Below are 26,963 nucleotides of genomic sequence, written 5' to 3' on the forward strand. Positions count from 1 at the left end.
GCGTGGCGGGCGGTGCGGCCAGTGCGGCCGCGCACCTCGTCGAGCCGGTTATCTGGTATGACGTCACGGCTGCCTGTCCACCGCGTCCGGAGTATCGACACAGTAGCTAAGATAATTTGTTTGTATATATGATATTGATTTTAATGCGTTCATTTATGTTTATATTGCATGTGCGTTACTATAGTGAAAGTGAATATTTATGTATATATATTTATTACTTTATATCTATATATATTGTATTTATTTATTTATATTTACTGTATGTGTAACTTTATTGTTTATGTTTAGTGTTATAAATATTTGGTATTAATATTATATGCTAGTTATGTATATAAGTAAATATTATGGTATTATTTATTATTATATACATGCACTTAATAGAAGTATAGTGGTTTCACCACATCACTCCCTCCCAGAGACCGTCTTACGGGCGATAATAATCTGGAAACTTCACTCGTCTGCCAGATCTGGTATGCGTTTTTGGATTATTACTGTCTGTTTCTCTGGTCTTCTGGGGGTGTGTACTCATCTTATCTTTCTTTTCAGGTTCTGTAACGTTGCTGGTGGTGCTATCTTCGAGCGTATAAGCTGGCTTCAGTCTGTCTATGGATATGGTGTTCTCTTTTCCGTTTACCCTCAGCTTCCAGACTTTGTCTCCACGTTCTATTACCGCATGTGGCCCAGTGTATGCTGGCGTTAATGCGCCACGTACAGCGTCTTCTCTTACGAAGACGTGAGTGGCTGACTTCAGGTCTTTGAAAACGAAAGTTTTCTTATTTCCATGCCTCGAAGTGGGTACAGGGTGCAGCTGCTGGGTGATATTACGCAAGCGAGCAGTAAAATCTGTGACATCGGTGGTCGTAACTTTGTTGGGTTGAAAGAACTCGCCAGGTAGCCTTAAGGTTTCTCCGTATACGAGCTCTGCGGATGACGTCTGCAGGTCTTCTTTGAACGCGCTTCTTATTCCTAGTAAGACTAGTGGTAAAGATTCCGTCCAGTTCTCGTGCGCGTGACAGACAATGGCTGATTTCAACTGCCTGTGGAACCTCTCGATAATCCCGTTACAGGCAGGATGATACGCCGTTGCACGCCTGTGTTTGAATCCTGCTATTTTTGCCAAGTACGCGAAGAGTGCCGATTCAAATTGTCTTCCGCGGTCAGTGACGATGTCCACAGGACAGCCGAATCGCGATATCCAGACAGACAGGAGAGACTTGGCGACTGTTTCGGCTGTGATATCCATCATCGGAATGGCTTCTGGCCAGCGTGTGTAGCGGTCAATGGCAGTAAGACAGTAGCGGTAACCTTGAGATGGCGGCAGAGGTCCTACGATATCAATGTGGACGTGCGAGAATCGGGCTTTAGGCAGTTGGTATGTTCCTAAGGGTGCCTGGACATGCCTCGTTACTTTAGAACGTTGGCAGGCTGTGCACGCTCGTGCCCAGTCGTGACAATCTTTGTTCATGTTTGGCCAGATGAATCGTTCTGCTACGAGCCTCGCTGATGCCCTAATTCCAGGGTGACTAAGCGAGTGCAGACTATTGAAGACTTGCCGGCGAAATTCTGGAGTCACGTAAGGTCTTAGAATAGACGTGCTACTATCACAGTATAGCTCGGTGGCGGAACCTGGTATCATCATCTTCTTCAGTTTTATGGTATGGGTTGTGTCACCGTCTAAAATGCTTTTCAGCTCTGAGTCCTTGCCTTGGGCTTTCGCGAGCTGCACAAGGTCAACAGGCTTTTCTAGCTCCTCTATCCTTGACAGTGTATCGGCTACGACGTTGTCCTTTCCTGCAATGTGGCGTATATCCGTGGTGAACTGTGATATCAGGTCTAGATGGCGAAATTGCCTGGGTGAGCAGTTTGACTTGTGTGACGCGAAGGCGAAGCACAAAGGCTTGTGGTCGGTGTATACCGTAAAAACTCGTGCCTCTAGCATGTGCCTGAAGTATTTGATTGCGTTATATATCGCGAGCAACTCTCGGTCATATGGCGAATACTTTTGTTGTGCGGGGCTCAGCTTCTTCGAATAAAACGCAATTGGCTGCCAATTGTCCCCGTGCTTCTGTTGAAGTGCCGCGCCAATCGACATATCTGACGCGTCTGTGACCAGCGCCAGAACAGCTTTACCGTCAGGGTGTGCTAGCAAGGCTGCGTCGCATAGACTTTTCTTGCAGTCGTTAAAAGCCTTCAACGTATCTCCCTTCAACACAACTGGCTGTGATCCTTTTGCTGATCCAATCAGTAAGTTGTGCAGTGGAGCTTGTAATTGTGCTGCTTGAGGAATGAAGCGGCGATAGAAATTAATCATTCCTAAAAACCTCCTTAGCTCTTTTATGGTTTTCGGAGCTGGAAATGTCTCAACTGCTTCCACCTTCGCTGACAGTGGTTTAGTGCCTTCCGCCGAGATGTGGTAACCGAGAAACTTTACTTCCGGTACGCCGAAGGTACATTTGGAAGGGTTTATAACGATGCCATAGTCCCGAAGCTTGTCAAACAGCTGTTTCAGGTGTTCCGTGTGAGCCTCTTCATTCTCAGAGAAAACGAGAAAGTCATCTAAGTAGGCGAATACAAAGTCCATTTCTCTTGTGACTTCATCCACGAACCTCTGAAATGTCTGCCCAGCGTTCCTGAGTCTAAATGTCATATAAGGAAACTCGTACAATCCAAAGGGCGTCGCTATGGCAGTCTTTGCAATGTCGTCAGGATTCACCGGTATTTGGTTGTACGCTTTTACCAAGTCTATGGTGGAGAAAACTTTACAACCTGATAGCTGGTGGGCAAAGTCGTGGATGTGACGGAGGGGATAGCGGTCTGGAACAGTTCGCGCGTTTAATTGTCGATAATCTCCGCAGGGTCTCCAGCCGTTATCCTTCTTTGGTGCAAGGTGTAATGGCGAAGACCAGGGGCTTGAAGATGGTCGTGCTGTTCCGTTCTTGAGCATTGCTTCAAACTCCGCCTTGGCAATCTTCAACTTATCTGGAGCTAGCCTTCTCGGAGCACAGTGCACCGGTGGTCCCTCGGTCGTCGTGATGTAGTGCAAAGTGTTGTGCTTTACTTCGCGATGAATACCGGGAGGCCGTGTTATCTCAGGGTATTCTTTTAGGATGTCATTGTACTTCGACTCACCGTGGAGGGTTTTAATGGAAAACACTGTGTCCGCTGGAGTCACGGCTGTGGCAATTGCTGACAGCAGTGTCGTACAGTCCAATAAGCGCTTATGGCGGCAGTCGACGACTAAGTTGTAAAAAGATAGGAAGTCGACCCCGATGATAGCTTTGGTGACATCTGCTACGACGAACTGCCAGCTGAAGTCTCGACGGAGTCCGAGATCCAGACTTAGCTGAACGTAACCGTATGTACTGATGATTGACCCGTTAGCAGCGTAGAGCTCGTAGTTGGTTTTTGGTCGATATTCGCGTAATGCAGTTTTAGGAAAGACGCAAAGATCGCTTCCGGTGTCCACGAGAAATTGCATCTTTGATCGTCGGTCTGTTACGAATAAGCGACCAGAACTGGGGCAATCGTTGGCCGCCATTATCGATTGCCCTGCTCGTTTCCCGATGAGAAGTTACACGGCTTGACGCATCTCGTTGCCTGTTCTTGGAACTTGAAGTGGTACCAGCACACTGGAAACTTGCGGTAGCTTGATTGCGAACGCTGCTGACTATTTCCGCGTCGCTGACTGTTGCTGCGTTCACGGTGCTGTGGCATACCTCCATTTCTGTATCTGGGACGAGATCGTGACCGCATTTCGCTGGAGAGCTCCTGCATCTGCTTTGTAAGTGCGGCAATTTGACTAGCCATTAGGTCCATGGCTGAACTGCCGGGCTGACCGGAGGCGCTTGCGACCTGTGGAGTACCTGGAGCGATGTCCCATACACGATCTGCTAGATCCGCCAAAGAATCGAGGGTAGACAGCGGCTGGGTTGCTACGGCTCCTTGAATGTTATGCGGCAAACGGCTAGTCCAAATGGTCTTCAAAAAGTCCTCGGGAACGTCCGGGCCGGCGACATGTTGCAGGTGTCTTAAAAATTGCGAAGGCTTTCTGTCGCCTAATTCCTCATGGAGCAAGAGAGTCTTCAGTTTCTTCTCCCGTGATGCTGACAGGCGTTTAATAAGCTCGCTTTTCAACTTTTCATATTTGTTTGTTGCAGGCGGAGATATAATTATATCTTTTACTTCGGCTGCATACTGCTGTTCTAGTTGCGACAGAACGTAGTAAAATTTTGTCGTGTCGGAAGTGATGTTGGACAATATAAATTGGCCTTCCACCTGCTTAAACCAAACCTCAGGTTCTTGTGGCCAAAACGCCGGTATCTTAACTCCGACACGGAATGTGTCGACACCAGTGGCAATGCGCTCGGCACCATCATCTTTCGGAGGCTTATTAACTTTAGGATCTTTAGAGCTATTTTTATCTTCGTTATCGGACATTATGCTTGACTTACGGTTTCCTTAGGTTGTTATTGTAATAATCCAGAAGAAAATTGCGATCTTCGTCCAAAATAGGGGTCACCAGTGTAGTTGTGGTAGCGGGATCTGACTCCAAAGAAAACAACCGAATCACTTTCACAGCTATATTGCAGCAAAACGGTACATAGTCTATAGCACAAGCGAAGGAAGATAAATGTAAACAATGCGTAAATCGAAAGCTATAAGCGAGCGCGGGCGCAGCGCGGAGCGGCATGCATTCGCCGTCAGGTTGGGTGTCTGACTGGCGTGGTGGCGTGGCGGGCGGTGCGGCCAGTGCGGCCGCGCACCTCGTCGAGCCGGTTATCTGGTATGACGTCACGGCTGCCTGTCCACCGCGTCCGGAGTATCGACACAGTAGCTAAGATAATTTGTTTGTATATATGATATTGATTTTAATGCGTTCATTTATGTTTATATTGCATGTGCGTTACTATAGTGAAAGTGAATATTTATGTATATATATTTATTACTTTATATCTATATATATTGTATTTATTTATTTATATTTACTGTATGTGTAACTTTATTGTTTATGTTTAGTGTTATAAATATTTGGTATTAATATTATATGCTAGTTATGTATATAAGTAAATATTATGGTATTATTTATTATTATATACATGCACTTAATAGAAGTATAGTGGTTTCACCACACAGATAAAGGAAAAATTGGGAAAAGCGTAAATTTTTAGTTACATAATATAATAATATAATATATATATATATATATATATATATCTCTACAGGTTTGTACGGAACCTTCGGTGGTAGAGTCCGACTCGCACTTGGCCTGTTTTTTTTAGATTACAATACGGTTGCAAAAAATTTAATTAGCAATATTGAGGCATTTCTCTAGACCTACAATGGCCTTTAAAAAATGATAATAGATGCACAAAAACTAAAAATATGAAATTATTATCTAAAGGTTGTCTGGTAGAGATCGGTCTTTAGCGATAAGACCGCCTGTTGTCACCTCTGTCTTCATGTATTATGTATATCTCTTTGTAAATGTTATTTTTCTCCAATATGCTCGGAAATGTTCACCTTATTGTAGCAAAAATAGTACGTGAAGTTCTTCGTTATGGTCAAACTCAAATTAAAAAAATTTAAACCATTATTGTCGTGTTTTAGCGGACAGGAAAGTTATTACTGTATTGTTTTTTTACTTTTTAAAAACATTTATCCACTAAGAAAAACGCATATAGCCAATTAATATAGCTGCGGGCCGCGTCTACACGACCCTGTCAGCATCATTTCAAGCTATAGGATAGAGTCGTGTAAGACCGACGTGTATGATCGTGCGAATAGTGCTTAATAAAATCAAAGACTATATAACTTTTATATTTTTTTAAGGATCTCATGCGTGCAAATACAGCTTATATTGCACAATTATATTGAATGAGAGAATATGGAATGGCACTGAATGTCAGAATAGTTGTGCCTTTAACTTTTAACATTTTGACCACCTACAGTCCAATATCAACCTTCATGCGTACTGACAAGGTTCACGATTACGCGCCGCGTGCGATAGGCGTGGCGTTAAAAAGCTTAAAAAATAATTAAAGAGGGAAATTGTTTATGATGTTTTTGATGTGAAGGTTCGATTTGAGTGCTAGTTCATGTTTAAATTATGAGTATTTTACCTGGTTTTCTCGCATGTTTGGAGAAAAGCACTATATATGCCTCGGCAGGAACAGCAATTCGTGGATTCGTCTTCCTTGTCAAACAAAATCGAAACTCATCCACGAATTGCCCTTTCCCGACCTCTGCAATAATATACTATTGAAGTTGTGCGATAAAGAGGATTTGTATTGTATTGTTACTTATGATTTTGAAGTTGAAATTAGACTAGAGTCTACGTTTGGAAAGGATACAATAAATATAAAATCATAATATGTCTGTCCTACTCACACGTGACGGGCTTCTCCCTCTCGCGCATGCGCGTGAGCAAGGCTTCCTTAGCGGAGATGAAGAAGATGCGTTCTTCAGCTTCCTTGGGCGAGCACACCCGCAGCTCGCGCGACAGGAAGTCCACGCAGCGGTTGGCGTGCTGGCTGCGCACCTGCAACAAACAATCAATCAAACAATCAAATATTTATTGATAAAATAAAGGTATTTTACATGTCAACACTTTACAGCTAATGGGATAACACATATTGTTATTTTTCTAATTAAACATTACTTATCTAGGGTACATCATTAATCATTATCTTGAGTCAAACAAAAATTTTAATTTATTTTAATTCAAATTATAACGACTATTTGTTCATCATTTGCAACAATGTGCAATGTGTTTCTTGCCTGCCAAATAAAGAATTTATTATTATTAATGTTTATGTCGGAGACACAGCTCCTATAGAGGCAGTCTGCCATCTTGAAGGGCCTGCCATCTTGTGGACTGAATCGGAAACAAACTTTCGACACTTCACGTCAAAGCAAGTGCTGCCCTCTAAAGTTCACGTACGTTCTCTTGTGCATTATAGGTGCCATCTTAAGGGCCATGTAAGCTTAAACTTGACATTTACACGTCGCGCCAATAAACAGGGGGCTCGTGTGCTGCTCCGTGCAGTTCATGCATGTTCCTTATGCCCACTTTTTAACTCTTATAAAAAAAAATAGTATAATAATTTCATTTGAAGGGAACAAATACGACAGTTTAATTTATAAAATATTCTTGGACTTCTGCAGATTTTTTTTCTTGTTTACTCAAAAGTTATCTGGAATATCCCAACCAAGCTACAAACACTCGTATACGTTTATAACATTAGTAGGATTGGTTACCTGGTCCAGATATTCAGGTTCGGAAGCGGAGGCGTCCCACCGGTTGTTGAGTATGAAAATATTCGGCTGCGATATCTTTGTCGACACTTTGTGGAAAAAGTTTTTTTCCTGGAATAAAATAGAGGATACAGTTAAAACTTGATATGAATTCATCAGATGAATATTGACCATTAGATCACGAATAACATTTAGACGTGCAAGTTTATTTGTTATCACAAAATGATCTTTAATAGCATGTCAACAAGGCTTAGACATAGGATGATTAATTCACTGGTTAAATGCTGCCGAGCCATGCTTGGCATTCAGTGATAAAATAGAGAAGGTATAAGAAATAGTCCGGAAGTCCAAGAGAGGATTTTTGTATCTACTCGAGCGCGTCAGAATAAGATATGAGTGATATCTTGGTGGAGTGGAATCTACCTTTACCACTTTTAGCCGTCTATGTTGACCCGTTGGCTGGTGGGGGGTTCAAAAAATTGTTATGCAAATTGTGGATTTCGTCATTTTACTCCAAATTAATGCTATAATTGTGCTACTACTAAATCTATCCATTATTTGTACGCACTTTCTTAATAACGGTTGCAATGTGTAAATCGGGCATCGAACTTGTGATTAGTCAGATTAACGAAATGCGTACAAAACTTGACCTAAACCACAATCTACTTAACAATCTTTTTAACCCTCCACTAACGCCCCGAAATTAAAAAAAAATATTGTAGATGCTTTCATGCTCGACGGAAAAGAAAACTTTATAAACATTTTTTTCTTCCTATCATCTTTAGATTCCAACAGGTCTCTACGACGCTCGAGTAACTACACATTTAGCATCGCTGGCTCGCCAGCTAAAAGGTTAACTTTTGGTGGGTATACGTGGGTATCCAAACTATTAGTCCTGAAGGCAACGGCCCGGCCTTCGCCTCATTTTCGATGGCCGGATTAGGAGGCCGTACTTTGAAGACCCCTGATATACCCATGAGTCGAGGCAGTACCGGTCGATCCACACGTCTAGATTCGGCGTTACGTCGACGTCGGGGCTGTCCACTAGACCTACGTCGCGGAGTAAAGCGCAGATCTCACTCGACTAAAGACATGTACTCACGGTAACCATGAGCGTGGACTCTGCATTCGCGACCAGCACGAACACGTCGGCGTCGAGGCAGTACTGGTCGATCCACTCGTCCAGGTTGGGCGTGACGTCGACGCCGGGGCTGTCCACCAGCACGACGTCGTCGCGCAGCAGCGCGCACAGCTCGCGCGGCCAGTACACGTGCACGAGGGAGCACTCCTGCAGGCGCGACGCGCACAGAGCGTGCCCTAGTTGGCTCACGGACTGAAAAAGGAAATTACTGAATCTGATCATCATTTGTGTAGGTTGGGTCGCTATTGGCTCTTTCTCGATATCGTTATCATGATGACTTTTCTGTTTTACTTTTACTTTTTTGTTTTGTTTTTCCTGTTGACTGGTAGATGCCTCGTGGCATTAATTCCGCCTTTTGTACTGTAAGATTTTGTTCTTTGGTGCAATAAAGATTAAATAAATAAAAAAAACTCTCTGAAAACGAATGACTTGTTGCATTGGATTATCTTAAAAAATGTCCCAGGTAGGTGACAGATCTTTTAGATCCTCTGGCTTACTGAAAAGGACATAAGCAAGTGGTGAAATATCGATGAAATTCAAGTCTATTCTCCTTACAGTTACAATAGATAATTTCTCAGAAAAAACATTATGAGATAGATTGTCTGACTTACACAAAATTAGAATTGGCTGCGGGTCGGCCCTTATAAACTCCAGCCATACATTTATTCAAGGAAGCTCATTCAATACCTGGACGGGTTGCTTCTCATCAGAGCCCTCGGTGCGCAGGAAGGCCTCATCGGTGTCAGAACCTTCTACTTGTAGAAAGCAGTTGGTGGTGTGTCCGATGCCGCTCGGCAGTATCTTGTCGTGCAGCATGGCGTTTATCACTGTGCTCTTCCCATTGCTCGTTCTGTAGATAGAGACATAAATAAAATGTAAGCATAATAATCGACAAATCTTTTACGGGTAGCGAATTTAAATCGGTCGTTTGGTTTTCGAGATACTTGGGACTTTTATTAGCGTGAAATCAGTGTGTCACTCTAAACATATAAATACATCGTCTGCGACTGCAACTGTAACCCATGCTATTGAATGATGACGCCGTGAACGGAATGTATTTTATCGTGTTTCCAAAAATGTGATCTTGTATGACGGTGAACGCATATATGCGTCGGTGGCAGTGAATGCGTTAATCATGTGTCGCAATCAAAACAAATCGTAAACCAATGAGGCCACTGGCCAGTATGAGTATAAAAGGAGCCATTTACCGGCTCGGTGAGCAGAATGCACCGTCAACATTGTATTCAGCGCATAACTCTCCACAACTATGATAATTATCTTTTTATTGCCTTCTTATGTGATCTTTACATAGAGGGTGTCTTGAGAATAGATATAGAATATGCGATATTGACAAAATTAGTTTGCCAGACTGTAGTATAAAATGCTGTTATGTAATGCAGTGTCGAACGTAATTCGACTTTTCAAGAAGATTCGTATTCTCGACTTTACTCTCGATTATGTTAGGTAGATAGGTAGCCAATTAAGTAAAGTGAAGCCTTAAGCCAGCTAAATAAAATGTAGGTACGGCATTTCGTACACTTTATTTTATTTTGCGTGAAGCGTTTTTACACAAATTCCCGTATAAGTACGGTCTAGTTACGTCTAGAACAAAAACAAAACCCGTTCTTGTTGAAAGTTCAAAACGAATTGTCTTATGTTCAGCAATTTATGTAAAAGAGTTAAGCAAACAATTATAACAATATTTACAGCACCTATAAAAATTTAACGGCTAGTTATTACGGTACTCATAAATCAACCTATACAGTATAAAGAGTGCATAAAAAACGGCTCCTCTTCACGGTTAATAACCATTCTGAGCATTACTTTTGTCAAAAAATCGATCTATCTAACATATAACATGAATACACCTGTGCAAATTAAATGATCAATTTGTCTGAATGTACTCCCATATTGTGGGGGTTTTATCCACCCATAGCCATAGGTACTGCAACTTTGAGATTTTACTTTTCGACATATGTATATAACATTTCTTCGGACTCACCTGCCAAAAAACGCGACTTTCATGTGATCCCTCTTGAGCACCTCCCGAATCGCCTGCACCTTGCTAACATACGCCTCCACATTGGTGACGTCCTGTGGGGTCGCGATACTGCTGTCGCCTGACACGGCTGAAAATGTTCATTACGTGAAATGTGGTTATTATAGGGACATTCTTACACAAATTGACTAAGTCCTATGGTAAGCCATATTTTTATAGAATTTCTTATAATTAATATGAAGTTCTCACGGAGAAATCAAAATATAATCATTATAATTTAGTCAGGAGAACCAAAAGTCAGTAGTTACATAAAAATGAAGAGAGAAAAAAACAAAAGAAATCTAATTTGTTTTTAAACTAGTAAAGTTTACTATGGCTCTGAATTTGTGTTAGTAATTACTGAGTTTTGGATGTCACCTGACAATTAAAGTATCACTACATGTTGTGTATATCAAAAAGCGCTGGTGGCCTAGCGGTAAGAGCGTGCGACTTGCAATCCGGAGGTCGCGGGTTCAAACCCTGGCTCGTACCAATGAGTTTTTCGGAACTTACGTACGAAATATCATTTGATATTTACCAGTCGCTTTTCGGTGAAGGAAAACATCGTGAGGAAACCGGACTAATCCCAACAAGGCCTAGTTTACCCCTCTGGGTTGGAAGGTCAGATGGCAGTCACTTTCGTAAAAACTAGTGCCTACGCCAAATCTTGGGATTAGTTGTCAAGCGGACCCCAGGCTCCCATGAGCCGTGGCAAAATGCCGGGACAACGCGAGGAAGAAGACATGTCTGCAAGTTCACCACTTCATTCAATCCAGTTTAGGATACCACTGTTATTTAGTATGCTAGTACTGTAAAACTCATTCATCAATCATTGTAAGTGTACATGAGGGGAACAATTGAACAACGGCCCATTAAAGTGACACACATTCAAACCATGATTGTCATGAAGGTCACCCATATATGAGAGTAATGATAATCTAGGCCATTGACATTTATAACTATATTGTGATCTACTGTCACTATACAGTTATCATGTCAACATTGATAACAAGTAGATTAACATGATGAACAGATCAATGGAGTATTGGTGTATTATTATTATTATAAAGATTTATTATTATTATTATATTATTGATGTTAGTATTTTTTAAATGCAAAGTCCTTGGAAATATTAATATTAGGTATGTGACCTTCACATTTATTGTTGTTCTGTAGTTTGATGGTCTGGCCTAATGGGTAGTGACCCTACCTATGAAGCCAATGGGTCCCAGGTTCAAATCCTGGTAAGGGCATTTATTTTTGTGATGAGCATGGATATTTGTTCCAGAGTCATGGGTGTTTTCTATTTATTTATGTATTTGTATATTATATATAAGTGCAATGGAAAGGAGTATGCTAAAACTAAAAAAAGTACAGAAGATTAGGCACTCCAAAATTAGAGACATGACAAAAATTATAGACGCACTAAGCCAGGCCCAGAAACAAAAATGGAGATGGGCTGGCCATGTAGCTAGATTACAAGATGGAAGATGGACCTCTGAAGCGACAGCCTGGAAAGGGCCCATTGGTAAAAGGACTAGTGGACGGCCACTGGCACGCTGGTCAGATGACATAACGAAACTGGCAGGGGCCAGCTGGATGAGGGAGGCCCAAGACAGAAAGAAGTGGAGAGTTCTGGAAGAGGCCTTTACCTCCTAAGGGTTCTGGTGTGTTGTCTCACAAATACTATATTAGGTTTAAGATCCTAGGTTAAGTATTTTGTAATATTTTCACCCAGAAATAAAAGGCTTTTTTATTTTTATTTATTTTATTTTATATTATATATATCATTGTCTAAGTATCAACATCACAAGGCTTATTGAGCTTACTGTGGGACTTTAGGCAATTTGTGTAAGAATGTCCTATAAATATTTATTTATTTAATTCTAGTTGGTATTTATTTTTGTGAAACGAGAGAGACATAGCAGAGGTATTTATTTTAATTTTAAGAAAAATTTTTTTTAGGAGTCACAAGGTTAACTACACTACACTATTGGTAAAATATATAAACACTCACCATGCATAAATGTGACGGCATCTTTAACATAGTCATCAATTTCTACAAATATATCATTGATCTTCTTCTTGGCTCTCACGAAAATCTGCAGCGGGGAGTCCACGTTTGACATGTTGACCCGCACATTGCCATTGTTGAGCCCCACATTGTGCGGCCCGTCACCAGCCATCATGGATATGGTTCGATTAACATATGCAGCCATACGGAAAGGGAAGATGTACGGTTCTCGTTAGCTGTACCTTACGGTGGACAACGCAACAATATAGTCACTGTATCACCTCTACAGTTCGAACACAACATGCAGGTTACTGCAACAAAAAATAACAAGCATAATAATGTGCAACAAAATATTAAATTAAACAGTGCTGCATAGTGGCTCTAAAAGAAGCTTAAACAGTAGTAACAGGACAGGTATGTATGGGAGCAGGGAGTGCACAGTGCACGCCCAGAGAGGGCGGGTGCAGCCAGATCTAGAACTGACACCAGGAACACTTATTTGAGGTTATGTCTCAGGTCTGTTTGGCGGGGCAACACAACACAAGCATAACATCGAGATACGATTGGAAGAAAATGTATACATCGCAAATTATGTAGTACGGAAGCATTGGTAACTAGAAATAAACTGCACCTTATCATCTCGTTGCATCATCGCAATCAATGCGCATCGCTGCAGTCCAAACGGCGTGAATGATTGTGTACAAATTCAATGATATTTATAGACAGGATATATTTTATTTCAGAAAATACACAAGACGTAAAACAACTGACAGCCGCTAAATATAAGTCAAAATTGACTACAAAAATTATCAACTAATCATCTGTAGCATTGAGAATTGTAAAGTATTTCACTGAATCTAATTGGAATACTCTTACCTGTACGTTAGAGCAACATTGTAAATGTATTTAGTCGGATACTAAAATTGTTTTTCGGCAGGGATTACCTAGAAAATTTTCATGTATGATTTTTCCCTATTTTTAATTTTTTACTAGTTTTTATGTTGGTATGTTTTCATATATCGATGTAGGTCAAACGTGATTGGTTCTAAACTGCTAATGTCGTAACAACCAATCAGAACACTTGATCGATTAGTTTAGTTCTTGCTGTAATTATTTTTATTAATTAGTGATTGATGCTTTTCAGATAAAACAAAAATCTTAGTAGTAATTACTGTCGTAATCATTTAACAAAATTAAGAACATTTTTAAGTTATGTAGGGGTAATATATCTTCCTAGAATGGATCCAACACAAAAAACAGTTACCTATTTTGTTTCCGCCGTGGTATAACGAAACGAAGACGTCATAGACTACCGTAGAGCAGCCGTAGACAATCGTACCTATCATGTTTATGCAATTAAATACATACCTTATTAATGAGACATAAAACAGATTTTTCTATGCTTTCATATTTCATCTCCCGGCGACGTCCTTTACTCCCCTCCCTCCGCTAACCATAATGGCGAAATTCGTGAAGTGAAGTCTTGTGCGGATGATTTTAAACGCCGTTGAATTAAGAAACTTACTTTAAATTTATTTTAACTTATAACTTAATAATTACAGTTTTAAATTATTACTAACTCTTAGTACAATGTCTCGTTCAGTACGCGCCGAAACTAGAAACCGTGTTAAAGATGACATCAAAAGAGTCATGCAAGCTGTTGAAAAAGTTCGCCATTGGTACGCATTTGGCATAGTTTTTTCTAAACGTTTTTTTTACGATAAATATGTATTATCCTAACGTAAATAAATATTCCACAGGGAAAAGAAATGGGTGACGATAGGGGAAACAACCATGAAAATATATAAATGGGTGCCGATATCAACAAACGAGCAGAAGAAGAAGCACGCGGCCAAGCGCGATAACAAGGAAAACACGTTGACCCCCAAAAAGATGCACGATTCATCCAACTCCAACTTTGGAATGGCCGAGGATTCTAACACCTGTAAGTTTATGTAAAACTACTTGAGCCTTAAATAAAGGCTACCATAATTCAACTTTTTAAGTATTACATTGATGTCTACATTTTAGTAAAGCCTTTTCATATAAAAATTGGTAGATTTATAGCCACACGAAATTATTTGTTTTTTTCTAGGTTTCTCAACTGTGAGTGACTCCCAGGGCCCTACAGAGTTCACTTCAACACACATGAACTTCTCCGAGGACTCCAACTCCCAAAGCAGTGGTACCACAACACCGGCGAAACGGTTAAAGACTGACTGAAGCAAGCTCAAGAAATAAAAGCCTCACGGAGGCAAGGACTATTGCAACTGGCTGGTGGAGTCTGGCTAACCAAAGTTGAACCAAGCAAATTCAATCCAGCAACACATACATTTTTACCAATGGCCATATTGATTTTGCTTGGTTCAACTTTTGTTAGTCATACTCTAGTGATGGCTAAGCAGTGCTATTTGATATTAACATTTACTTCTATTGTTTTAATGTCTGTGCTGTGAATACTATTTATATAAATGCTGCCATACTTGACACTTGTGAGCAACGCGAGCTTGCAGGCAGTTCGGCAGCTTATTTTAAGTGCTAAGAGTTTTTTTATTGTTGATATGCTTAGGCCAATACTAGTTTACAGCTTAACATTTTTATTTGCATTTTAACCGCATTTTATATCAGTAGGGCTAAGATGGCCAGCTCTTTATCATTTGTCACCATGCCTGGCACAATCTAACAAGTATGTAAGTGCGAAAGTGTTGCATGACATGATAGGTGATAAAATGCGACCATGATACCACTGCAGAATTAGTTTACAGTACATCATTTATCCCAGACATAAAAAAATTGTATCTTTCACATTTGCTAGAAGACAGACAAATGTTTTATGTTGCTTATAAATGGTATGCTATGGTGACTAGAATATGTACGAATTATTTGTAAATATCTGCCTAAATTATTGAGTAAATCATTGGTCTGTTTAAAATATAAAGCTGTTTTTAAAAATTACAAGTCTCATATGTTATAATTTTTTGTTATCTAACATTGATAATATATGGTCTAAATTTAAATGACTATGGATAGAATAAACAAAAATGTGACTTAATATTATTTATTAAAGAAGTGTATACATACAAATTTTAATGTTAGGCTTGTATTTTAGCTATTAAAAAAAAATTATAAAATTTTCTTTTCTTAAACACAAGTACAAAATAGCAATATATATGTAACTTATTTTTTAGTGTAAGACTGGCGTCAGGAAAACTATTTTCTTTTTAGAATGAGGATACACATTTATGAAGCAGGATTTTGAATGCTAGGGTACATCAAAGGGTAATATCAAACATGTGTAATAGGCTGATAGGCAAAAACTTACAATGAATAATAAAGTTAACATGAACACATTATGGATAGAGAACTTGGGAGATTCATATGAAGGTCTGTTCAATTTTATCTCAGCATTCAAAGAATGGGTCAAACACATTTCAGATCAGTCACTTCTGTAGACATTTATCACATTGTTCTTATTTGAGTCTCAAGTACGGAAAAAATGTAGCCTGCCTGTTAGGTTGAAGTTCAAAAATTAGCATTTTAACTTTGCGATGTCTACAGGAAAGACGCGATCAAGTGTATGACTGTAAGGTTTTCTGTTATGTCATATAATTCATAAGAAGTATTTGGTTTTAAACTGAAAAGTCACATTTCTATGTACAGAAAACGAATGTGAAAGTTTGAGATTTTATTTGTAATAAGACAATATGGAATATATGTTAGTTGTTTCTTTCCCTGTCATCAGAGGTGCCGGTGACTGATGAGCCCCAGGATGAACCCAAAGACTCTCTTGCTGAGAACTGGTCACCTGACAGTTCCACTTCCTGGATGCCCATGATGTTCATTAGGAGGTCACGAAGCGATATAGTCTGCGGAAATAGAAATATATAATGGGCGACGAAAATACGCTAAACATTGATCACACATAGTAACTGATAAACTGCAGTTGGTGCTTTGGAACGCACAGTTTATTTGTCAAAATTTTCATTTTGATCGCTGACTGTACTTTTCCTTCAACAGGCAAGACAGTAAGTGCAAGGCCTATGGACGCTCGAAGCGGAGCGTTCGGCGGGGGTGCATCGTTGCATCGGGCTCGCAAGTGATTTGAGCAGCGTGCACTGAGGCCGCTCCTATACGTTCGCATTTGTTTAACATGCACGCCCAACTCGAGCGTCAATTCAGGCCTTACACTAGTACTCGTCGAGACAATTCTATCAAACCCAAACACGATTCGGTTACATTGTTGTAACTATCAAAGAGTTCCCATGGCCACCTCCTGCCTCCATCATCAGATCGGCTCGATGGTACCATAATATTGCATTGTCATCCAACTTACATATATGTATGTGAAGTTTCAGCTCAATGGAATAATAGGAATTATTCGACCCATCCAATTTATCTTGCTAGATTTGACCCGAACAAAAAACAAAAATTGCAAGTTAGGTAAATAAAAGCTTGTAAAAATATATGGTTTATCTCTACAAGCATAGAGAAATAAGAAGTACATAGAGTGCTCACTCCATACATCAGTTTTGGTGCCAAAACGCTTATTATTTTCGTAGTCGACATCTAGCGTCGAGTAGCGGAACTGTCAGTACTGCTACTCGACAATAGATATCGCGGCAAACAAAAAGTCCAATGCTCAACGATTTTAAGCTAATATTATAACCAGAGTAACCGGAACTCTATTTTCAACTCCTACGCTTACTCTGGTTATAATATTAGCTGAAACTCGTTGAGCATTAGACTTTTTTGTTTGCCTCTACTGGTATGTGCTTCTTTTTGCGGGTAGCGCCATCTAGGTGGGTTAGAGGTACTACTCCAATCTAAAGACTCGAAAATTTCCCAAATATTATTGGCGCTTTTTTGGCAGCACGACTATAGATGGCGCTGTTCGTTACCGTACGATTTGTCGTAACTAGATAGCAAACACCAGTGACTTAGAGCCAATCGCCGATCGGATCGAAAAAAAAACACGGAATAAAGAACAAAACGTAGTGATTATATGCTCTTTGTAAAGAACTAGCAAACTTAGTCACTTTAAAATCTGAAATAGTTTTCAGCTAATCAAAAATACATTTACAAATATTTGTTCAGTTTTGTTAGTCCTATTAATTCCTTTATCTTTAACCTTATATTGAACCCTTAATTGACAGCTGAAGTGAAAGTATACCTCGGGCAAGAAGGAGAAGTCATCTTCGGGCATGCTGGCGCGATCCTCGAAGCTGTGCCCTAACAGGATGGACAGCAGGTACCAGCTCAAGTCGCGAGAAAAGCACTCTCCTGGAAGCAAGAAGTTTTTGGTCACTTCTTATTTTTTATATAAAAATCATGTACGCTTAAAAAGAGGCACCAGCCAAGATATAATTAAAAGCCCGACCAGAAATCAAGAGGGCGCTGTTGTTCTCATATAGGGTGGCAGTTCAGGTTATTATGATTTTATTTGTTCCAATGCAATTCCGCAATATGGCGCGTGATCATATATTACTGATCAGGCTTACCCACGTGTATCCTTGTGATAACTCAATAAATATAATCAAATCATATATTTCAGTTTACAAGTAAAGAAGTTCTATAATTTTACCGTAGCTCCCGAGCATATCCACAAACTCGTCCCTGCTCATGACGTAATTCTCCTTCTCCAATGACGCGAAGGTCCTGAACGCGTTGCGCACCCTCCCCAGCTCTTCTCCGAACGCGGGACGGTGGTTCAAGTACAGCTTTACGAACTCATCGAAATCTACCTCTGCGGAGGGCGTCGGCTGGTACACTTTGAGCTTCGCTTCGGTTAGTAGGTTCTCTACCTGAGTATGTACGTAAATCAGTGAATTAAATCTGCTGGTCGTCCAGTTGCATTTGAGATTTTGAGCTGAGCAAGATTCAAAGAAAAACAGAGACAGCAAGGTCTCGTTAAGGAAATGAAGAGAAAACCTCAAGAAACATCATTCAAGCCAAGGAGGAATAAAATCACATGAATACACAGGTGTTTTATGGAAAAGTGGTTACCAACCTCGTACTCAGAAGGAAAGAACCCAAGAGCCCTCATAAGGTCCGGCAACGAATCTATCGGTATGTAATCCTTCACTGTCCGCCTTGTGGGAGAGAAGGTGCCCTGACACAGTATCTGAATGTAGTAGAATAAGTCACGTATCTCATGGAACAACCAGCCAGGGCGTCCGTTCTCGATCAGGCAATAGTATGGATCGAGATCTCCACCACCTTGCTGACATGTACTGTCCACTGCCCTGAATAATAAGAAGAAATCGCTAAGTGAGAGATTGCACATTTTAGGCAGGTTATATTTTAATTCAGCGGCGACCTTCAGCGATGGCGCGGAGGGAGGGAGCTCCCCGGGGCTTCGCTTTTGAAGGTCCTTGCGCAACAACCCAAACAATTTTTTTAATACAATAGATACGGAACATTGCTGCGGTTGTGGCCGCCGCTGTTTGAATTTGTAGGTATGTATACCTGTAGTTGGCAGCCCACTGGCACATGCATATATCTCTGGCTCCTTGGGTAAAAAGCGTCCCTAGATCTTCGCGGTAACACAAGTCAGTAATCTGAAAAAAACCTTGTGATTCAGAGGACAAAGTAAGTTTCGTATTAATTCTTATTAGCATGACTTGCTTTGATGTGTGACTCCGTACTTGAAGTAGCGTTTGACATATAGAGGCGCGCGTTACAACGCAAGTCACTCGGTGAGTTAGTTTGATTATCGAACCTACTTGTATGGGATGTCCAAGAATTCCAACATGCTTCCAAGGGTTTCCATCAAGCGGCATTTTTTGCAGCCCGATAATGTTCTTGGTGGCAAAGAGGATGTACTCCAGCACGTTTTGCTCTTCTTTTCTAGAGACCAGCTGCATTCTGGAAACAGGGCTCTCAAAGCGCGGCCCGAGGACCGTGGCCAGGGTCATTGCCGTCGCGTAGTTCACGATCTTGTATTTATACTGGTTACAGAAACATCATATTTTACTTCTCATATTGATAGACAGAAAACGGTGTACTCTCATTGGTCCCCACAGGACACAATGGGAATAGGTACACCAAAAATATGGAATGTGTGAAATTAGAACCTGCATAATTTAAAGAATCCACAAAAATCAGAAGGTAGTCAATGACAACATGTTGTACAAGACTACACGACAATAATTCATGAAAGAGATTTCACGCACTGACGCCAGAAGTCAGAGATAAAAATAACGTTAATATCACGACAACTAACCCAGATACATTATTTAATTCTAAAAATCACCAAGGTTTTAGGTTTGGCTGAAAAGTCTCGCCGGACTGAGCCGGTTGCGTATACAGTCGCAGTCATGATGTGTTCCAATCTTACGCTGTATTAATGAGTCCTTAATGACAAAAATAAAGAATTTCATATAGGTATTTGTAAAATTGTACCTCGTCATTGGCCACAAGAATCATAGGCAGATCGGTACGCTGACACTCGGGGTCCACCTCCTTGGGCGTGGGCCAATTAAACCCCGCGAGCGGAACCGCCGTCTGGTCCACGCGATCCAGACTAAATACTTCCAGGTGCTCTCCTGAACTGGCTCCTACAGCAAAATATAAAAGTGTACTAATATCGTTCACACCGAATACTGACAACTTGTATGCGTCACTACATAGACGCCGTAGACATAATAATTCACCAATGATCAGTCAGATGCTGGTGCTACTGTGAGTACGTTGACCTAAATAGCTCGTTTTAGTAGTTAAAAACGTGCAAATTTGTGCCCAGCAGTAAATTATGTCTGATGAAAATGATTCTCTGGTGACAATGGGATTTCTTGTCGCGTCGAACGTAGGTTCGTATCCTACCGACTGCGCCAGTTCAAGGAAATGCTTAATAAACGCCAAAAACATCTATAATAAGATAAAATTAATATTAAACGACCGTTAGCTTCGACGAAGTGTTTGTCAGTCTAGCGGTTAGACATAGGATGTAGGTATGTACGTATTGACTTCCAAACCGAAGGTTCCGGGTCTGAACCCCGGCTCGTACTCTTAGGTGGGGTTCGAGATTATTTAGGAAATTATACTTTTTGTTAAGGGAAACATCGTGAGTAAAGTTGGGAACTGACGATGATTCTTCATTGCTATTGCTACTCTTCTGAGAGGTATCTTTTTCTATTCGTGTCAAGGAAATAACGACTGCTGGTGACCACATAATTGAATTTTTATTAGGGACAATATTGTGTTTTTTTTTAGTTACAATACATACCAATATTATACTCAACCATGATCCTGTCCGCGCCCAGAGAGAGCAGTTTGTAGTCCCCATTCTCATTCATCATTGGCGTAAAGAACACGGCAGTAATATCCTTGTAGTGGGCGCGGTGTTTGGCGATGAAAGTCCACGCAAACGTCTGGCAGTCGTATTTGTATACGCATACTGTGTGACCGGCATCCTAGAATAGATACCGAATTGTGATTCCGGAGTTGATAAAATAGATATTATAAAGAATGCAATTTGGGTTCTTGAATTGCCAGATTTATGAAACAATACGGTTGCGAAGGTTGGTTGAGAAACCAGGTTGTGAGGCTGAATAACCATCAGCATTTCAACAAATGCTATACCCTAGTATCTACATACTGTACATCTAGCAGTCCGGAATAATCCCGAAAATAAAGGCCCACACTAGCCACACTGAATATCCCTGGGAGGCCCCTTCTGCTTTCGGATATTCATAAGCACTCTCGCAAGGCTATCCTTGCAAGGCTGATGAGTCAGTCGAGGAATAGCCCATGCTGTTAAAATCGCGAGGGGCAAGCATGCAGTAGTACTCACGGAGAAGGCCAGCGTCAAAGAGTCGCAGCTGTAGTTAATATCCTTGATAGCATGCTGCGAGTCATTAAACGGCTGCGTTAGGATCCTTATGGTGACAGGGTCGAGAAACAACAGTTGTCCGGTGTTCAAGCCACAAGCTAAATGCAAGCCTGCAACAGAACTAGAGGTCAAATGGACGTTAATTTCAGGCAAATTACATGAGTGACTTACAAGCGGACTGAATTAACATTCATCTAAGTCTAATTTACGAGTACCTACATCCAAGATTAAGACGCAATTGTTTAAATGAGCGGCATTTGCATCTTCCAAACACACAAGTTTTCAATGGACAAGACACACATTTATTTAGAGTTTTACCGTTCTCAAGAACGTTTTAATTTAATTTAATTTATCTTTATTGCACAAAAGAAAAACAATCTTATAGTACAAAAGGCGGACTTAATGCCCCGAGGCATTCTCTACCAGTCAACCTTAAGGCTAAGCTGAGAGATTCTGAGCGGTGCTACAATTACAACAGCAAAACAAAAAAAAATCAAACAAAAATACATATAATAACATATACATACAAATATTATATTTCGTCACTTCATTTTTCAGATATAATTTTATATTTATTTTATAATACACACATATACTATATATATATAAAGATGAAACATATGAAGCTAATAAATAAATTCATTAAGAATCTTTCATTCTGCTAGCAAAGAAAGCACGTCATGATTTTTCGAAAGCGAACTTATTTGGCGCAGTCCATTCCAAAGACGCGCCACCTGCACGGTGAACGAATTTGACATGAACCCGGTCCGGTGAAGAGGGATGGACAGAGACATATTGCCAGACGTTCTCCGTTTTATACGGTAAACGTTCCCGCTTGAGAATAATTCACATAGTAAACATAGAACGTTATCCGGAACGGCACAACTCTACGTGTATTTGCTTCTCCCGAGTGCCGAACGTTACAAAATATTATACAACCTCACCCGAGGGTGCATACTTCAAACAGGTCACCGACAGCTCCGGCTTTTGTACTTCGTACTCGTATTTTATAGAGTCATCATTGGGCGGCACCACGACCTTGTAATGTTCTCTTAAGTCTATTCTCGCGAACAATTTGTGTTGAGAGAAGTTCACCAAGTCGAGCACGCCGTCTGCGAAACCTTGGCACACGTAAGGTCTGAGAAGAAATATCCAGAAAATCAATCAATCTATTATTTATCTACATCACAAAAACACAACACTGCAAACTAAAGATTAAGGCATCCTGGTCTTACATGACAACTTTATGGGATTTTTAGATAAAGACTCACTTCTCTGGATGCACCGTCACACACAACGCCGGAGAGATTTTGTAATCCAATATTGTAACAAGTTTCTCGGTTACAAAATCAACGAAACCAATCCCTTGATTGCCGGTAGCTGTAAGAGAAAGTTTAATCTGTAGGTCAAAACAGAATAAATAAGTCCATAGATGCAATAAGTTCCAAAATCTAACACAAAGATTTCTTATGATTTTTTCGGAAGTTGTAAGCTAATTATTATTAAGTAGGCAAGAGTAATACATTAAACGTGATTATAGATCTCAAGTTGCTGGTGCAAGCACTGCAAGCAGATTTTTTTTCAAACCCCAGTTAAATCTTGATGGTTACTGCGTAGGACTTACTGACGATGAAGTCGCGAACCAAGAAAGTCTTGCCGCTGGTGGTAGCGTCGGTGGGCAGGTTTTTCTTGATTAGCTTCTGTCGTATAATCCCGGTCACTGGATCCCTTTCTGTCTCCACGTTCTCCCAACAAGGACATTTCTTTGGTTTCCCACCTGTCAAACTAGAACATTAACCCTTTTCTGGGCATAGTACGATTTATCGACCACATAAAGTCCAAATTAGATTGGACTTTCAAGAAATGTGACTTGTCTTGAAATGGAAGCTGGATCACTTTGTCATATATTTGGATATTTTGGGAAAACATTGTAAATTGGTGCGGGCTGGAAAAGGGTTAAGTATTATGAGTAAATATGTACAGTCAGCGTCAAATACTTCATAGCAGTCAAAGTAGCCAAATAGTTCGGTACACCATATATTTAGTATGGTGTACCGAACTATTTGGCCACTTTGACTGCTACGAAGTATTTGACGCTGACTGTACTGTACTGTAATTTACTGTAAGTTGGGGCTATTGGTACCTACTTCTATGTATCGGTTCATCTTTATTAATTCATTTTACTGATTGATTGGACTAAGTCAATTTAACACAAGACTAACATTTAAGGTCAATGATTTTGTAACTCCGTGGAGAGATATTGAAGCTGATGGAGCGCACGCGATCCACGCATAAGTCCTGCAGCCAATGCAGCAGCTTCAGCTGCTCGTCGTAGAAGCGGATCTGACCACCATTGTTGCCCGTGACTATGACACTGGGAAACAGAAACAAATAATTTGGCGATAGATAAGTAGATGGACAATTTCGGTTTCGGTTGTTTCGAAATTATGAGAAAAGATCGGCTGTCAGAGTCCTTTAAAAAACTGGTAATAGTGGACCAGGGCCAGCAGGAACCAGAACTATATGTCCATCTCACAATATCTCTTAACTGATGTACTAAGTAAAATATGTAGGTACCTAAACTGATTTAATCATGTCTTTTGGTTTAATATCATACTGACAGCAATATGTTCCTAACTGACCATTAGTGGACCTTATATAGGTTTACCAACCGTCAGTTCACAGAGTGATTTACAATTTTACCTTTTATTATAAAAGTGCTTACCCATCAATACTCCTAATAACATTTATCTTACTGTCCTCCAACTTCAGCGCTTTCACGAACTTCAAAAACTCGAAACTCTTAGGTTCGATGTTCTCCTGGTACTCGATAGTATAACCGTTCACGTGTATGGCTCCCTTAGAAGTTCCCACAAGGATTTGTGAAGTAATGCTCACGAACGTGAAGCAAGTTAGCTTCCCAAATGCCATATTTATTTCTGGTTTTTTCTCAATCATTCGAATTTTTAACTCGTATTCATCTGTTTCCTTGAGAAGACCTCTCTCCACGAGGAACACTTTCTAAAACAAAGTAGGTAATATAATAACATGCTGCAAGTTAAAATTGTATTCAAAGGAAATAATAAATAAATATTAGGAACTCGGTTGATTCAAATATTGCCAACTAGACTTAATAAGCGGAAGATGAAAATAAGCAAACATATAAAAGAAGTGTACCTGGGAAAGTCCAATCCAAATGTCGGTTTTCGTCATAAGCACAAACTGCCAAGTGTTATCTGGATTAAATTCCATAGCCAAAACACCGTCTTTCGGTATATCAACATCCAGGGCAGCTAAAACCAGTCAAAGTAATTCTAGCTACTCTATTACGAAATTCAATTGATTTCGTTTGACTCTGGACTTACTTGTAAAATCAAACCAATCTTACCATGTGGTTCATCTTGCCCAGACGACCAAATCCACCAAAAGATCGCCGTTTTCTCATGATATCCCACCGTCAGCATGAACCTCGAGTCCTGGCTCAAAGCCACCTTGGACACCCGCATGTTGCCATGTGGAAGGAAGTAGGTCTTGTTCGGGAAGTAGTCATCGCTGTCCCAGATGGTGATGAGGTTCTCAGGACCGCAGTCAGAAGTCACCAGCCATTTGCCGTCGCCGTCCGCTGCGATGCAGTTCACCATATGCCTCTACAAGTAACTTTAGGTTGCCTTCATTCGGATAAAACTAAAATATGATGTTTGAAGATCAGCGCTATAAAAGGTAATTTCTTCGAATTCACAGGTATGTGTATGTACATGCACTTGAATGACGGCAAGATAAAAAAAATGACACTATAGGCCAGCATATCAGGCTTGACTAAGGGCCAGTTGCACTAACCACAATTGCCGGACTGATCAACGCCACTCAATCGTCAACTAAAATTCCCACACTAAAAATTTACGAACATTTTAACGGAGAGAGACGGTTTGGTGCAACCGACCCCTAGTGTGTTGCACCAAAATCGATCGTTTACTTACTTATTAGTAGGTATTCTACTTATAAAAAACTTTTTTATACTAAAGAGAGGAAACGTATGCACAAATGGTAGTAATTAAAGGACTAATAATTACGTGTCCCTGCAAGATCCTCATTTGATTGGTAGTCCAGTTGTACAGAATGCCGCAGTTGCACGCCGCGTAGAACACCGTGGTGCTGCCGCGCGAGTTTAAGTTGATCACGCCCACTTTCGGGTTCCAGCCTGTAATCCACCGTAGGCTCTGGAATACATTTTTTTTTCTTTTAATGGCAAGAAAGGAATTCTCAGAACATATTTCAGCAATTGCGACTAATCATCCACACCCTTCTAGGTAGTATATATTATGGAGTCGTGGCGTTTAGACCGCAATGTTTGGGGATTCTCTAGATTGGCCGAAAATATCACATTCAATAGCTACCTATGATGAAATCAGTTAAATCAGTCAGATACCTATGTACAGTAAGCTGCAGAGTTAAGTGACCCTCCCCCTCCCCCACCGGAAAACAAGTTTCTATGCAGGGGGTCACTTAACTTTGTAGCTTACTGTAGCTTCATTTAACTTAATTAGGTGCTTAACATCAGACTTTATTGACTACATAAGTACTTAGTAAATAAAGTCTACATACTATTCAAATACCCACCACCATTTAGGCAGATACCAGTTACGAGTATCATAACTAGCATACTGTACCAGAAGAATTGGGGTTACATTCCCCACGCTAGCGCAATGCGGATTGGTGATACTTCGTAACTGGTATTTGCCTAAAATCTATGCCCAGCAGTGGGACTTAAACAAAGAAGATGGTGATGAATGGTGATGCAAATCTTACAAATGGCGACGGCTTGTGGTGGTAGTCGGAAAATTGTGATGAGTGTTTCCGTATCTGGGAAAGAGACAAGCTGTACAATCTCCTATCTTCAGCGTTCTTCCCGCCATCCGGACGCACGTTCGGAACTGAATGAAACTTCTCCTTACTGTCCTCTTTGATCTTGGATTCTTCCTTGCTCATTGTTTCTAAAAGTACGTAACCCAAAAATCTAAATTATTTCGTAAGCGCTTTTGTTTACAAATTAACGCTTCAAAATGTTATTGTCGTTTTTCTATGACAAGACATATTTGACAATAAAAGTCATTACAAGGTATAGTTCTCAGAAATAAGGTTTAATTTTAGGAACCGAAATAAGGACTTTCTTCAGATTTCATCGAATCAAGTTTATTCAAGCTGTTAGTGTCATGTTGATGCACTTATTGCAGTTGCAAAATTAAGGCTGATACAAATTACCGATCAATAATTGGTAATTGAGGCTCTGAAATCTTACTAAATTGGCTTGGTCTAGATTAGGGAAAGAAGCGTTTTTAACACATTCACTGACAACGTTTTCGTTGCTCTACGCTCGTAGCCGGTTCCAGCGTTTTCCCGCTTTGTAGGGGAAAGCGACTACGAACAGAGAACCCGCCAACCAGGTTCCCGGCGCTCAATGTGCTGATGGTTCCTTTATCCTTCTAGATTCCTTATCAATTCTCTATCTTGCTAGGTTCCTTATCAAAGACCTATATCTATCTTTTTATTTAAAGATTAATCGCGTTAGATGATAAATGGAGCTGCAATTACACATTAACTGAAAGTTTATTTATGATCTGAAAGACCTTCGGCGATAAACACATTCTTAGAAAATAAACAAAACATATCTGCCATGGCCTTAAGGGCA

General features: G+C 40.4%; 3 protein-coding genes across 3 annotated transcripts in view; 1 reads left to right on the forward strand and 2 right to left on the reverse strand.

Moving 5' to 3' along the window:
- The window catches only part of LOC133521086 (transmembrane GTPase Marf), a 33,129-nt gene extending 19,518 nt beyond the window's left edge, over positions 1-13,611 (reverse strand). Inside the window, exons 1-7 of the mRNA XM_061855836.1 lie at positions 13,324-13,611; positions 12,451-12,758; positions 10,398-10,524; positions 9,083-9,245; positions 8,357-8,587; positions 7,258-7,365; positions 6,388-6,538 (exon numbers count right to left, since the gene is read on the reverse strand). Coding sequence (XP_061711820.1) covers positions 6,388-6,538; positions 7,258-7,365; positions 8,357-8,587; positions 9,083-9,245; positions 10,398-10,524; positions 12,451-12,652 — 982 coding nt within the window. The 5' untranslated portion in view covers positions 12,653-12,758; positions 13,324-13,611. The remainder of the gene's footprint in view (positions 1-6,387; positions 6,539-7,257; positions 7,366-8,356; positions 8,588-9,082; positions 9,246-10,397; positions 10,525-12,450; positions 12,759-13,323) is intronic.
- Positions 13,612-13,879: 268 nt separating this feature from the next.
- Positions 13,880-15,426, forward strand: LOC133521085 (B-cell CLL/lymphoma 7 protein family member A). Its single transcript, XM_061855835.1, has 3 exons — positions 13,880-14,126; positions 14,208-14,392; positions 14,543-15,426. The coding sequence occupies exons 1-3, from the start codon at positions 14,038-14,040 to the stop codon at positions 14,668-14,670; spliced, it is 402 nt and encodes a 133-aa protein (XP_061711819.1). The 5' UTR covers positions 13,880-14,037; the 3' UTR covers positions 14,671-15,426.
- Positions 15,427-16,117: 691 nt separating this feature from the next.
- LOC133521087 (cilia- and flagella-associated protein 251-like) lies at positions 16,118-26,841 on the reverse strand. The gene is made up of 18 exons (XM_061855837.1): positions 26,084-26,841; positions 25,348-25,494; positions 24,666-24,924; positions 24,455-24,570; positions 24,003-24,298; positions 23,500-23,651; positions 22,902-23,054; positions 22,549-22,657; positions 22,222-22,415; positions 21,239-21,387; positions 20,672-20,858; positions 19,849-20,003; positions 19,170-19,394; positions 18,913-19,004; positions 18,455-18,689; positions 18,029-18,248; positions 17,618-17,727; positions 16,118-16,313 (listed from the first exon to the last, which is right to left on the reverse strand). The coding sequence occupies exons 1-18, from the start codon at positions 26,261-26,263 to the stop codon at positions 16,164-16,166; spliced, it is 3,129 nt and encodes a 1,042-aa protein (XP_061711821.1). The 5' UTR covers positions 26,264-26,841; the 3' UTR covers positions 16,118-16,163.
- Between the last annotated feature and the right edge of the window lie 122 nt (positions 26,842-26,963).

The sequence above is a fragment of the Cydia pomonella genome, chromosome 9 (assembly GCF_033807575.1).
Source record: "Cydia pomonella isolate Wapato2018A chromosome 9, ilCydPomo1, whole genome shotgun sequence".
In the NCBI taxonomy this organism is placed as follows: Eukaryota; Metazoa; Arthropoda; class Insecta; order Lepidoptera; family Tortricidae; genus Cydia; species Cydia pomonella.

Coding starts and splice junctions, on each gene's coding strand:
- LOC133521087 (XM_061855837.1), bottom strand. CDS start 26,263: ATGAGCAAGGAAGAATCCAAGATCAAAGAGGACAGTAAGGAGAAGTTT. Junction 24,299..24,454: donor TTTGGATTGGACTTTCCCAG/GTACACTTCTTT, acceptor ACTTTGTTTTAG/AAAGTGTTCCTCGTGGAGAG. Junction 19,005..19,169: donor TTCTTGGACATCCCATACAA/GTAGGTTCGATA, acceptor GGTTTTTTTCAG/ATTACTGACTTGTGTTACCG.
- LOC133521085 (XM_061855835.1), top strand. CDS start 14,038: ATGTCTCGTTCAGTACGCGCCGAAACTAGAAACCGTGTTAAAGATGAC. Junction 14,127..14,207: donor GTTGAAAAAGTTCGCCATTG/GTACGCATTTGG, acceptor AATATTCCACAG/GGAAAAGAAATGGGTGACGA. Junction 14,393..14,542: donor GGCCGAGGATTCTAACACCT/GTAAGTTTATGT, acceptor GTTTTTTTCTAG/GTTTCTCAACTGTGAGTGAC.